The sequence below is a fragment of the Chrysochloris asiatica genome, unplaced genomic scaffold (assembly GCF_000296735.1).
Source record: "Chrysochloris asiatica unplaced genomic scaffold, ChrAsi1.0 scaffold00182, whole genome shotgun sequence".
In the NCBI taxonomy this organism is placed as follows: domain Eukaryota; kingdom Metazoa; phylum Chordata; class Mammalia; order Afrosoricida; family Chrysochloridae; genus Chrysochloris; species Chrysochloris asiatica.
Window position 1 is genome coordinate 1,224,170 of NW_006408700.1, and position 13,368 is coordinate 1,237,537.

Here is a 13,368-nt window from a genome sequence, read left to right on the forward strand (position 1 = left end):
AAATCTTTACGGGAGCAGAAAGCCTCATCTTTCTCCTGCGGAACAGCTGGTAGTTTCGAACTGCTGACCCTGAGGTTCACAGCCTGATTCATAACCGTTATGCTACCAGAGCTATATATATATATGCTTATTATCATGTAAATGGCTTACAATTGCAGAGTCCCAGGTCCCCAGCAGAAGAGACACTCTTTCCTGAGTGTCCATTGTATTCGAGTAGGACCCTCCCTCCCCCCTTCAAAGAAACACCCCTTTGATTGACTGGCTGCTCATACCCATTCATTACAGAATTAACTATGCCTGCATTAGGTTTCATCTGCATGGGAATAAGCACATTCCAATTGATAAACCTCTGGAAATCCTGGCCTAGTTGAATTGACACAGAACCCTAACCATTACATCTGTCTTAGAAGAAGTACAGTCAGAATGCTCCTTAGAAGTGAGAATGTCAAGAATTTGTGTCATGTACTTTAGACATGTTATTAGGAGGAACTAGTCTCTGGAGAATGACATTATGCTTGGTAGACGGTCAGTAGAAAAGAGGAAGCTCCTCTGTGAGATGGACTGACACAATGGCTGGCACAATGGGCTCAAGCAGCAATGCTAATGACACAGAAATAGGCAGACTATTTTAAAAGTATGTAGGTGTTTATACATATGCATATATACTATTTTGCCATTTATATAGGAAATTAGAGTTAGAATTAAAGTATGAATGTATATAAGGAGCTCTGGTAGCGTAGTGGTTATGAATCGGGCTGCTAACCTCAAGGTCAGCAGTTCGAAACTACCAGCTGTTCCATGGGAGAAAGATGAGGAATTCTACTCCCATAAAGATTTACAGCCTCGAAACCCTGTACAGGGTCACTATGAGTCAGAACCGACTCCATGGTACATAACAACAACATATATAAGAAACAGAAGTTCTTAAAGGAGGAGGTTAGTCACAGATACGCACAAAAAAGGGGTTCCGTGATCAGTCTAGAGTGTGTGTTTGTGAATATTATCTTAGGTTCCCTGAGCAAACAGAGTATAAGGAAATCTCCACAATCACTGGACAAATACATCATTCACTACTTATACAGCACAGCAGAGGGTGCTCATTAAGGTTGTCTAGACAAATTGATGTCATGTTAGATTAATCACTTTTCTCAAATTAGTTATCATTCTAACCAATTTTCAATTGAACACCCAGGACTTACTTGGATTGGACGGGGCCTTTTCTTCCCTCTGATCTCTATGAATCATTCCCTCAAAATCAGAAAAGTTGTATATAACAAAAAGTCTGTACATTCAACAGAAAATTTATAAATCTAAAACATATAACATGTGAAGACTTTCTACATACACAAAACAACAAAAACAAAATGCAGTAGGAGAGTAAGCAATTAATGGAAAATTTTTATCAGAGAAAATGTCTATAAAGTGAAATGTCCATTGACCTTATGAAAAGACCTATATCTGATTACCAACTAATCTACCTACTGATTCATAATCTGTCTATCTATCTATCATGACTCATAGATACGTATGGAGGCTTTCTGAGATTGAAAATCTTCATAGAAACAGACAGCCTTATATTTCTCTCATGGAACAACTGGTGGGTTTGAACTAAGAACTTTGCTGTTAGCAGCCCAATGCCTAACCAAAAGTGCTTGTACTCCTCAAAATCAAAATCACATGAAACAAAGATATTGGCCTAATTGCCTTATACAAATTCCTACAAGTTTACAAATCCTAGGATAACCAGTTAAAGTCAGGAACAAGAGTTCTGTATACCAGTTGACTCAGGTGTTTGGAAGGTGTGGAGTTCAGGAATGGATTTGTGTTCAGATGTGTAAACCAGTTGCCATCATCTGTGGGACTATAAATGATCACAAGAGAATGATGTTGACTGGTTAACATACATTCATTGAAGTGAATCTGTTTGTGGTTGGCTGATGAGATGAAAGGGCTCACACTGAATGGTTGGCATTCAAAAACATGTTCACTGAGGCAAGTTTTAGGTTGATTGCACTGGCTTAAAACCAGTTTTAGTGGTTCCTAGCTACTCTAATACAGAACAATGAGTGTTTTCCTAAATTTATGAACATGTTTTCTTTCTCACAATTTGGGAAATTCTGGCCCATGTCAAGCACAAAATTTGCCTCCAGGGCCTGACAATGTTTTCTCTTACTCTAAAATATATAATAGACTCTTTAAATTGAGGAAATTTAGAAGGAAAACATAAGCCAGCCATTTGGCAACATAATATCCCTTCAAGATATGGGTGAGCGGGAGATTCCATCTTTCTTTGGTGAGTCTCTTAGAGGCTGCTAACTCAAAGACTCTCAGGTACTGGGTATGTGGATAATATGTAGATAAAGGGATAATGATTTAAGGTGAGTCCATGGTAAGCAGGAGAATGCAGATTCTTCTAAAGATTCACATTAAATGCATGAGTAAAAGACACAGGGTCTCTATGGGTCAGAACTGACTCAGCAGCACTTACCAACAACAACTAATGAAACATAAACATTTTATTAGCTTATTTCTTGTTAATTCATTTTGTTAGCATTAACATTCATTTAATGTTTACTGGAGAAGTCATTCAGCTTCCTTTTTTGTATGTCTGAAAATGTAAAACCAAGTTCCAACTACCCAGTGGTGTTCATTTACAGTGATAGTATTGGAAGAAATGATACTTTTTATAGGCTCAAGTATATCACATTAGGCTTCTAATGAGATTAGGTTAGGGACATGATTGTCTATGGAAGACAAAGATATACACTTATATAATAATGAGCTATTTAAAAATGATATTAAAATGACACAAATCCTGGAAGATGTTAAGATAGTTATGCTAGCAACTAGTAAGCATTACCTTGGCTGATCTTTGTATATCTTGGATTCTTTCTAAAACTGATTTTCTGACCACAGGCTGTGAACCCATTCCTGTCCGCTATCTCGAATGGAGCAACATAGAGTCCATCATTGCCATCGCCTTCTCTTGCCTGGGTATCCTCGTTACATTGTTTGTTACTCTCATCTTCGTGCTATACCGGGACACACCAGTGGTCAAGTCCTCCAGTCGGGAACTCTGCTATATTATCTTAGCTGGCATCTTCCTTGGCTATGTGTGCCCATTCACCCTCATTGCTAAACCTACCACCATGTCCTGCTACCTCCAGCGCCTCCTGGTTGGCCTCTCCTCTGCCATGTGCTATTCAGCTTTAGTGACCAAAACCAATCGCATTGCCCGCATTCTTGCTGGAAGCAAGAAGAAGATCTGTACCCGGAAGCCCAGGTTCATGAGTGCCTGGGCCCAGGTGATCATCGCCTCGATTCTGATCAGTGTCCAGCTAACACTGGTGATAACCCTGATCATCATGGAGCCCCCCATGCCCATTCTGTCCTATCCAAGCATCAAGGAAGTCTACCTTATCTGCAACACCAGCAACCTGGGTGTGGTGGCCCCTGTGGGCTACAATGGACTCCTCATCATGAGCTGTACCTACTATGCCTTCAAGACCCGCAACGTGCCCGCCAACTTCAATGAGGCCAAATATATCGCCTTCACCATGTATACCACCTGCATCATCTGGCTGGCTTTTGTGCCCATTTACTTTGGGAGCAACTACAAGATCATCACTACCTGCTTTGCAGTGAGTCTCAGTGTGACGGTGGCCCTGGGGTGCATGTTCACTCCCAAGATGTACATCATCATCGCCAAGCCCGAGAGGAATGTCCGCAGTGCCTTCACCACCTCTGATGTAGTCCGCATGCATGTTGGTGATGGCAAGCTGCCCTGTCGTTCCAACACTTTCCTAAACATCTTCCGAAGAAAGAAGCCAGGCGCGGGGAATGCCAAGTGAGTTATCTGACTTGGTTTGTTTTCTCTTTTTCTTTCCTTTCTATTTTCTTTTATTTGTCTCAGTTATTTTCCTCTATTTCCCACCCACCCCCCCCCCCCTTTTTTTTTTTTTTTTTTTTTTTTTTTTTTTTTTTTTTTTTTTTTTTTTTTTTAACCTTTTCCCAACTCTCACAATCTGCTGTAATAGGAAAACAGTACTAGAGAGAGGTATTCTTTGTTTCCATTCCTTTAAAAGAGCCAAAAGCATGACACAACAGTCAGCTAAGCATGTATGGGATCATTCTTGTCTGCAAACTGCGGCTTCAGTTCTGCCAGGAATTTTCCCTTTCAGTGGCTGAACCTAGCTCTGGAGTCTGAGTCAAAGGTGCAAACACTTGATCTAATTTCTAGATTAGGCCATGGGTGAAAGTCGTTTCAGATTTATTTTTATCATTCTGCCACCTCACCATTACTAATCTGGGGGTGGAGAGAAAGGAAATGAAGCACTCAGGGAAATTACTATTTTGAAATTTGACTGAAAATGAGCACCAAGTATGTTCCGGAATAACACTCCTGAAGTAACTGTTACAAACGCTTCTCCCCTCTACTTATTGAAATTTCATATATATTTTAATTTCCACAATGCCATCCAGGAATTGGGCTTTCTCTACTATAGCTCCACAATTAGAATGGTTTCCTAACCAAAAATCACCAAAAGAAATAAGGTACCATATAAAGGGGATGCACCTCCAAACTCAAGATTTAGTGAGAATAGCACAAGCCCAGAGTATTTCTATTCTGGTCATTCTTCTAAACAGTTTGTGTGCTAGACATTTTTGTATCATCTTCCTCACCCTCTTGTCCCAAGAAGCATATGTTAAAATTTGCATATGTCATCTCTGAAAGCCAAGAAAACAAATCTCATGTAAATGTACAATTTTAAAAAAATGACATGGTTGCTGAAAGTTCTAAAAGTAACTGAATTACTCAAGAATTCAGCAATATTCCCCATTAACAGCATTGATTGCATGTTATAAAATAATACTTTAAAGCGTGAAGGATTATAATAGTAATAATCATAACATATACAGTGTTTTTCAACATTCTGCCTCCCTGAACATGTCAGCAAGTCGGCAAACCACGGTACTGATGTGAATTTCCCTACTTTGCAGATGAGGACCCTGAGCTACCATGAAATTGGGTGATTTAAAATGGAACTCCACTTATTTATTCTTTCTTTGCCCAAACCATAGCCCGTATGCAATTTCTCTTCTTATGTCAAAATCTTGTTTTTGTTGTTGTTGTTAAGTGATGTTGAGTTGGTTCCAACTCTCCAAGGAGCAGTTAGTGAGTTTGAACTACTAACCTTGAGGTCAACTGCTTATCTTACGGTGCCATGCCAGAACTCCTATGTCAAAATCCATATGCCTTAAAATTCTGGGTTTTGTATTTTACTTGCCAAACAGAAACATGGGTGTCTGTTACAGATATCATAGTTGGCATGATAATAAGATGGAATCTTTCAGAAAACATGTTTGAAATTCACAAGGTTATTATTCAAATGAAGACATTCTTAAATGTGTCAATGTTAGGGGTGAAGCTAATCATTTACACCTACTTCTTGATGTATCTGTTTCACGTTTTTCATAAAATGGTAATTATATTATTTACTTACAGTCAAATGTTTCTCTTTTGCCATGGTTTGTCATGCTAGCCAACATCCCCTCAGCCACAACCTATTATTAATAGTGCCATGGAATGTGAAAACAATAGTCCATAGCTTCAGAGTCCTGGCGTAAATTGTCATCATTACAATTTCCACTAAGGGAAAAGGAACTGAGAAGAAAGAAGACCCCTCAAAGCTGGAATACTTGTAGGGACTAAGAGATTTCTTTATCACATCACCTATGGTTTTATGAGGGTCCCATCACCCCTCATCCCCCATCGGCCAGTTCCATCTTTCTAGTTTTTTGCCTTCATTACAGTTCTTCAGAAACTTTCATATGATTTTTGGACATGGGTCATTTCCAAAACCTGTTATTCCAACCATTTAATGAAAAGAAAGAACCCATAGTATCCAAAGAATCTTGTGCTGATGTCCAGGAATCTGTATGTTTTACAAGCTTCTCCAGAAATTCTGGGTGCCATATGCAGACAGGTGTCCTAGCTGCCGAAGAGCACACTGACAAATGATTGATATGCAGAGCTTGCTACTGGTAGAAAATTGAGCTATACATTACTTTTATTCTTAACACTCCCATAGGAAGCCAGGCATTGAAGTACATTCTGATTACTTTCCTATGCCTGAAACTATTCTCTGTATTCTGAGAAAATCCCTTTTCGAGTTCAAATCAACCAGAAGCTTCATAGGAGAAAGAAAGGCTTTCTGCTCACATAAAGATTTACAGCCTCCAACCTTATACAGGGTTACTGAGTTGAAACCGATTCCCCTGCACATAACCACCACAGTGAAGCTGGAGTCTTGGTGTAACATCGTGGGATAAATCACTGGACCACAAGGTCGGTTTGAATCACAAGGTCAGTGGTTCAAACACACCAATCACTCCTTGGAAACCCTATACAGGGTCACTATGAGTCAGAACCAACTCGATGGCACTTAACAACAACCACATGAAGTTAAGAGTGCTGGTGACACTGTAGGATAAGCACTGAACTACTAACCATAATGTTGGCAATTCAAAGCACCAGCCACTGTGTGGGAGGATGACGAAGCTTTCTGTTCCCACACAGATTTACAGCCTCAGAAACTCTATAAAGGGTTGCTATGAGTTGAAATTGACTCTGTGTCACCTAGCAACAACAACAACAACATAATTAAGTCAGGAACCCTGGTGACACAGTGGTTAAAGTGTCTCTATTGTTAACCAGAAGGTTGGCAGCTGGAATCCCTGAGCCACTCCACAGGGTAAAGATGTGGCGGCCTACATCCCATAAAGGTCATTGTTGTTGTTGTTTAAGTGCCTTAGAGTTGGTCCAACTCATAGCGACTGTGTATAGGGTTTCCGAGGAAAGACTGGTAGGTTTGAATAACCGACTTTGTAGTTAGAAGTCCAGTGCTTATCCTATAGCACCATATCAGGACTCCATAAAGATTGTTTTTGTTGTTCTATGCCTTTGAATCGGTTTCAACTCATAGCGACCCTGTATAGGGTTCCCAAGGAGTAGCTGGTGAGTTTGAACTGCTGGCCTTGTGGTTCACAGTCCAATGCTGATCTTACAGCACCATACTAGGAGCTCCTCCACCCAGCCCCCACCCCCATAAAGATTACAGCACTAGAAACCCTGTGGGACTATTCAGCTGTGTCCCATAGTGCTGCTGTGAGTCAAAATAGATTTGACATCAGATTTTGTTATAATGAAGGTAGAAACGACTTATAATTTCTTTCAGCTGCTTCTGAGGGAAAAAAAAACAACAACAGCATAGTTTAAAGGATCATGATTGGTTTTTCAATAAATGTTAGTTTTACCAGTAAATTTCTTAACTAGTGGCTGTAATTTATCTGATTGTTATGGTTAAAAAAATATTGCTAAATATTAATTAAAGCATGCAGTTTTTTTATTTCAATTTGTAGCTTCTCTGTGGTATCCACACAGTTGAGTTAACACAGGCAGGTTATTTGGAGCTAAACTTCTATGGAAAACAACCAGCCATTTACTCATTCTGCTCATTAATCCTGCTGTTTCTCTTTTAACTCTGTATGATGCACTGCTGGGGACGATCATGCTTAAAGATACCAGTCATCTTAGTTCCTGTGTTTTTACCTTTTTCTTTTAGTGTTTGTTCAGGTTTTCCTGGTTTAGCTCCAAAGTTACAAAACCCACAAAGAATCTCATATTGTCTACAGCAACAAAAATCTAGCAGAGTTTTGTGTGAAGCTAGGAACTGAGAACCCTGGAGAACATATCACCCAATGAGCTGATTGCCATTCAGGATGTGTAGTTCCTATGTTCATGGCGTATTGAGAGTGTTCGGCAGCCTGAATATATAGATATAAACACAGAACAGATGCTGCAATAAAGAGCTTCCAATGGATCTATCTATTGGAATATTATTTTGAAGAGTTGCAAGTCCAATGGCATCCTTGTAGCAGGCTGTTTCTGAGCGACATGGGATGGACGGTGCTAGAGGTCTGCTTTTGCAAAGTTTGCTTCCATTAAAAAATAAATAAATAAAAGTTCCAACTCAGTATCTGGCAAAATGAGAGCTTTGGGCACTTGATTTCCATTCTTCTGGAAAGTAATTTAGGAGAGGTTTAACGTTTAACAGATAGATTGGGTGTTTGGGTTACTTGAGTGATTTATAACCAGAAGTCCTATAGACATAAACCTACCTTGGGAGATCAGATGCATAGTATAATTGGCGCTGACACCTCTCATTTCTTTAGCTGTTAATTTAATGCACTTGGATGGGAAAATATTCAGGCCTAACTTACTATAGAAAGATATTGGTAGAATTATGTTTCTTGTCAATAAAAGAAACAGAAATCCATGGGAATTCATATTGAAGTGATTACATAAATCAAAGTTACTTTTTGCTTTCTTTTAAACTAAAATGTGTTAACATTCTACAATTGAATAATTAAAGCATTACATAAATTACATACTTCTTTAAAGAAATAATTGATCAATAGCTGAATGGCACACTAGAATTTTTAGTTGTTTTTGGATAAATAACCTCAATAGTGCAAACAAAATTTGTGGTTTAAAGACCCAACATGTATGTAACAAATGTAGATGTATGACCTTTTACCACAGGGGTGGGGAACCTTTTTTCTGCCAAAATTTATACCATCATTCACAGGACATACAAAATTATCAACTTCAACATTACCCTACTATATTTGGTCAAATACTTCATTAACTCACCCCTAATATGTGTCCTGTTGTGGCACTGTGGGTTAATGCATTGGACTACAAAGTCGGTTAGAACGGCAAGGTCAACAGTTCAGCTCCCTAGTCATTCCTTGGAAACCCTATACAATGTTGCTATGGGTCAGAACCGACTCGATGGAACCACTTAACAACAACAATATGATGGCTGGAACTGTGGTTGCCTTAGCAGGGCCAGATCAAATGATTTCTCAGGTCTTATAGGACCCCTGGGCCAGGTGTTTCCCACTGGTTCCACAAGCATATTGTAGTATGCCTTCAAGTCAGTTCTGACTCATAGGAACCTGGTATAGGATTTCCAAGGCTGTAAACCGTTATGGATGGGGAGTCCTGGTGTGGCACCATAGAGTAAGCACTCCACTCAACTTCAAGGCCAGTTTGAACTACAAGGTCAAAGGTTCAAACTCACCAGATGCTCATTGGAAACCCTATACAGGTTCGCTATGAGTCTTAACTGATTTGACAACACTTAACAACACCAAGGAGTGTGGCACTGTGGGTTAATATGCTAGACTGCAATGTTGGTTTGAACCACAAGGTCGGTGGTTCAAGCTCACCAGCTGTTCCTTGGAAACCCTATGCAGGTTTGATATGGGTCAGAAACAACTCCACAGCACTTAACAACATCAACAAAACTTCATGGGAGTGGAAATTCTCACCTTTCTCCCTTGGAACAATTGATAGTTTCAAACCACAGACCCCGTGGTTAAAATCCCAATACGTAACCCACTATGCTACCAGGGCCTCTTTGCATGCAAAATGAAAACAAATCCATGCACAAGGAAAGACATCAGGTTGATACAAGAAAGTAATTTTAAAGCATATGCTCCTAAGTAAAAAGAATGTTGTTATGCTCTTGGAATTGTTTCTTAAGCATTTAGATACATGCCTTAGTTAAGTGCATGAACTTCCAAGTAGAAGGATACACTGAGGAAATTTCTCTTTCATTCTTTACTAGAAATGTTTTTGTTTGTTTATTTGTTTGCAAGTAAAGGTAATAAAAACCTGCTGCATTAATCATTATTCATTTCAATACGCCTTTTTTCTTTTGATTATGAAAAGAAATATGATCATGAGCCAACAGACATCACAGTCAAATAATGGTCACATAGTCTCTTTCATGGTAAGAATTAATTCACTATTATAGCTTGTAAATGAGAAAGCCAGTCATTATGAATTTGTATTTTTATAAATGACCAGACTATGTCTTTTATACTACAGACATATTGTCAGGAAAGCCCAGTCACTGGAGAAGGATATCATGTTTAGGTCAGAGATAAAGAGGAATTGGCAAAGTGGAAGCATCAATGGGCTCAAACGTAGCAAACATTATGACGCTGACCCAGGATCAGGCAGTGTTTCGTTCTATTGTGCATAGGGTCACTGTGAGTCGGTACTGACTCAATGGCAGCTAACAACAACAACAACAACAAAATTGTACAATATGTGGCTTTAAAATAATTGCAATTCTTCACATGAGTTTATGGTTAGTAGTGAAGATTTTATTGTAGTATTTACTATTTGTTAATAACATTTCTTGAGGATCTACTATGCATTTATTCAGTCACCATTGTTTCAACAACAAGCTTCTAAAAAGTGCATAGATGCATGGCATGCTACTAGATACTATTTAGAGAAAGAAGGTATCAGAGATAGGCACTGGCTGCACCAATATTTCAATATCGTAAGGACACTTGACTACATTTTAACTAAAGACATTATATAGAGGATCAAGATATAAATATTTTTTGTGTTCAGGGAAAAGAGAGATTAAGTCCAACTAGTCCTGGTGTGGCACTGTGGGTTAATGCGCCAGACTGCAAAGCCATTTGAACTGCAATATCAGCGCTTCTAGCTCAGCAGCTGCTCCTTGGAAACCTCATACAGGGTCGCAATGGGTTGGAGCCTATTTGACGATGCTTAACAACAACAACAACAACAAATGAGCAGTTAGTAACTGTAGAAGGATTGGGTAATTTTTTTTAAGTAACGATAGCATTAAAAGTTGACCTTAAAAGATATCATTTCATATGAAGAAAATCATTTGACTGAAGTCTCAGAGGCAGAAATGTTGACGTTCGTTCAGTCTTCAACATTAGTGTGCAGAAAGCACATGGAGGGGTATGGTGGTGGTGGTTGTGGCTGTGTGCCACCAAGTTGGTTTCCACTCATAGTGACCCTGCATCGGGTTTCTGAGGCTGTAAATCTTTATGGGAGCAGAAAGCCTCCTCTTTCTCCCATGGAGCAGCCCAGTGCTTCTCCTATGGAGCCACCATGTTCCCTAAACACATACTAGTTCTGGTAGAGGTGTACCACTGGGTCGATTCAGACTCAGGGCAACTCAGACGACAAATCTTTATGGAAGCAGAAAATCTCATCTTTCTCCCATTAAGCAACTGGTAGATTTGAACTACTGACCTTGTGGTTATCTGCCCAGCTTGTAATCCACCATGGTACCAGGGCTCCTAAAGGAGGGGTATGCTGTTTTTGTTGTTAAGTGCCATGGAGTTGATTCTGACTTATAGGGACCCTGTATAGGGCTTCCAAGGACTGGCTGGTGGGTTTGAACTGCCATCCTTGTGGTTAGTAGTCCAGTGCTTATCCTATAGCACCACACCAGGACTCCATGGAGGGGTATGTTGTTGTTGGTAAGTACCGTGGAGTTGGTTCTGACTCATAGCGAACCTGCACAGAGTTTCTAAGGCTGTAAATCTTTACGGGAGCAGAATGCCTCATCTTTCTCCCACAGAACTGCTGGTAGTTTCGAACTACTGATCTTGAGGTTGGCAGCCCAACTTGTAACCACTATGCTACCAGATATTGTTGTTGTTGTTATGTGCTGTGGAGTTGGTTCTGACTCATAGCGACCCTGCACAGGGTTTCCGAAGCTGTAAATCTTTACAGGAGTAGAATTCCTCATCTTTCTTCCATGGAACTGCTGGTAGTTTCGAACTGCTGACCTTGAAGTTAGCAACCCGATTCGTAACCACTACGCTACCAGAGCTCCTTATACTACCAGATAGTCTTCAGTAAATTTGTAAAAGCAGGAAGCAGATTATGAGCAATGTTCAATGTCCTGAAAAAACAGTTTCAATACTCTTCCATAAACCATGAGATGAATTAAAGCCTTCTGTGAAGTTCCATGACTGTGTGTGTGTGCAAGCTTTATGGGCAGAGATTTATGGAAACTGTTCTGAGCCTGCAGCATTAGAAGTGAAATACCAGTGAGGGAAGGCGAAGGAAGAAATAAAAAAATAAGATATGACTGATGAGAGAAAATAACCAGGTATCATAAAAATAGAGGGTAAATAAAGGAGTAGTAGGACTGGGAAAAAGGTGTGGATGACTTAGGTTTGAGAGTTATTAATTGAAAATACTGTAAAGACATCAAAAAGGAGCCATCCCTATGCTACTGAGGACTTTAAGTCTAACACACAAGAGCGAGGTCTGAGCCAGAGCTTCAGACTGGAAGCTGAATGATACAGAATTAAAGTGTCTGAATGTTTAAAGTAATTAATAGAAGGCTTATTACATGAGGAAAGAAGAAAACAGAAGACAGAATATTAGGGAACATTTACACTTAAGAGATAAGTTAAAGAAGAAAAATCTGAGGACAATAAACAAAGGATAATAAAAAAGAATGTGAGAAACAGGAGACTAAGGGATCATGGAAATCTGTTGTTGTTAAGTGTGGTTGGGTTGCTTCCAACTCATGTTGTTGGTGTTAAGTGCCGTTGAGTCAGTTCCGACTTCCGACCCATAGCAACCCTTTTCCAAGGAGCGACTGGTGAGTTTGAACAGCCAAGACTGTCTCAAGAAAATAGAATCTGAGACCCTGGAGAAGTATGGCGACCTTGAGAGAGGTCAGTGGTGTGATCTAGTAACAGCTATATCATAATAATTTGACACTAAGGGGAAGTCAAAATGTATTGCTACTAAGGTTCTAGTTCATACATTCACAGGTTTGTTCTAAACAAAACATCCTTTCTCAGTAATACACTTGTCTTAATGTCATTAGGCTAATGCGCTAGACTCCGTCAGTTTGAACCACAAGGTAAGCAATTCATGCTCACCAGCTGCTCCTTGGAAACCCTATGCAGGGTCGCAATGAGTCACAAGTGACTTGACTGCACTTAATAACAACAAGAGTTACTAGGGTGACTTCATAAAAAAGGTCCAGTCAAAATAGTGACTTCTGAGAATTTCTGCTGAGCCAACTAAATTCAAGGCAGAGAGGTCAGCTAAGAAGGGTTTTAGGATTCCAAGGGTATAGTCTTGACAGATTTTCTCAAAGGACTTAGGACAATCATGGGCTTATAATGAAGAAGTTTTAAGAACATTGAAAACTGCCTTGATGAGAAAAAGACCAGGAAAGTTGTGCTGAGCAATGTTTTCCATCACCACACCTGTTCGGTGTTAAAGAGTACCAAGGAGAATTCCCCTGGGAAGCCTTACCCCATCCACCCTAAAGCCCTGATCTTGTCCCTTCAAACTTTGTTTTTATTCCTCAAATTCAGAGAACATTTCAAAGGAGCATGGCTTAAGTTCCTCATGGATGCCCAAACTGCCATTTGTTGTTGTTGTTAAGTGCCATCGAGTTGATTCCAATCCATAGCGACCCTGTAGAG

The 13,368-nt window shown here is 39.7% G+C and overlaps 1 protein-coding gene across 2 annotated transcripts in view; it reads left to right on the forward strand.

Moving 5' to 3' along the window:
* The window catches only part of GRM1 (glutamate receptor, metabotropic 1), a 680,560-nt gene that overhangs the window by 606,169 nt on the left and 61,023 nt on the right, over window positions 1–13,368 (forward strand). For both annotated transcript variants that reach the window (XM_006872052.1, XM_006872051.1), the window contains one exon: window positions 2,917–3,847. In XM_006872052.1, the coding sequence (XP_006872114.1) occupies window positions 2,917–3,847 (931 nt within the window). The remainder of the gene's footprint in view (window positions 1–2,916; window positions 3,848–13,368) is intronic.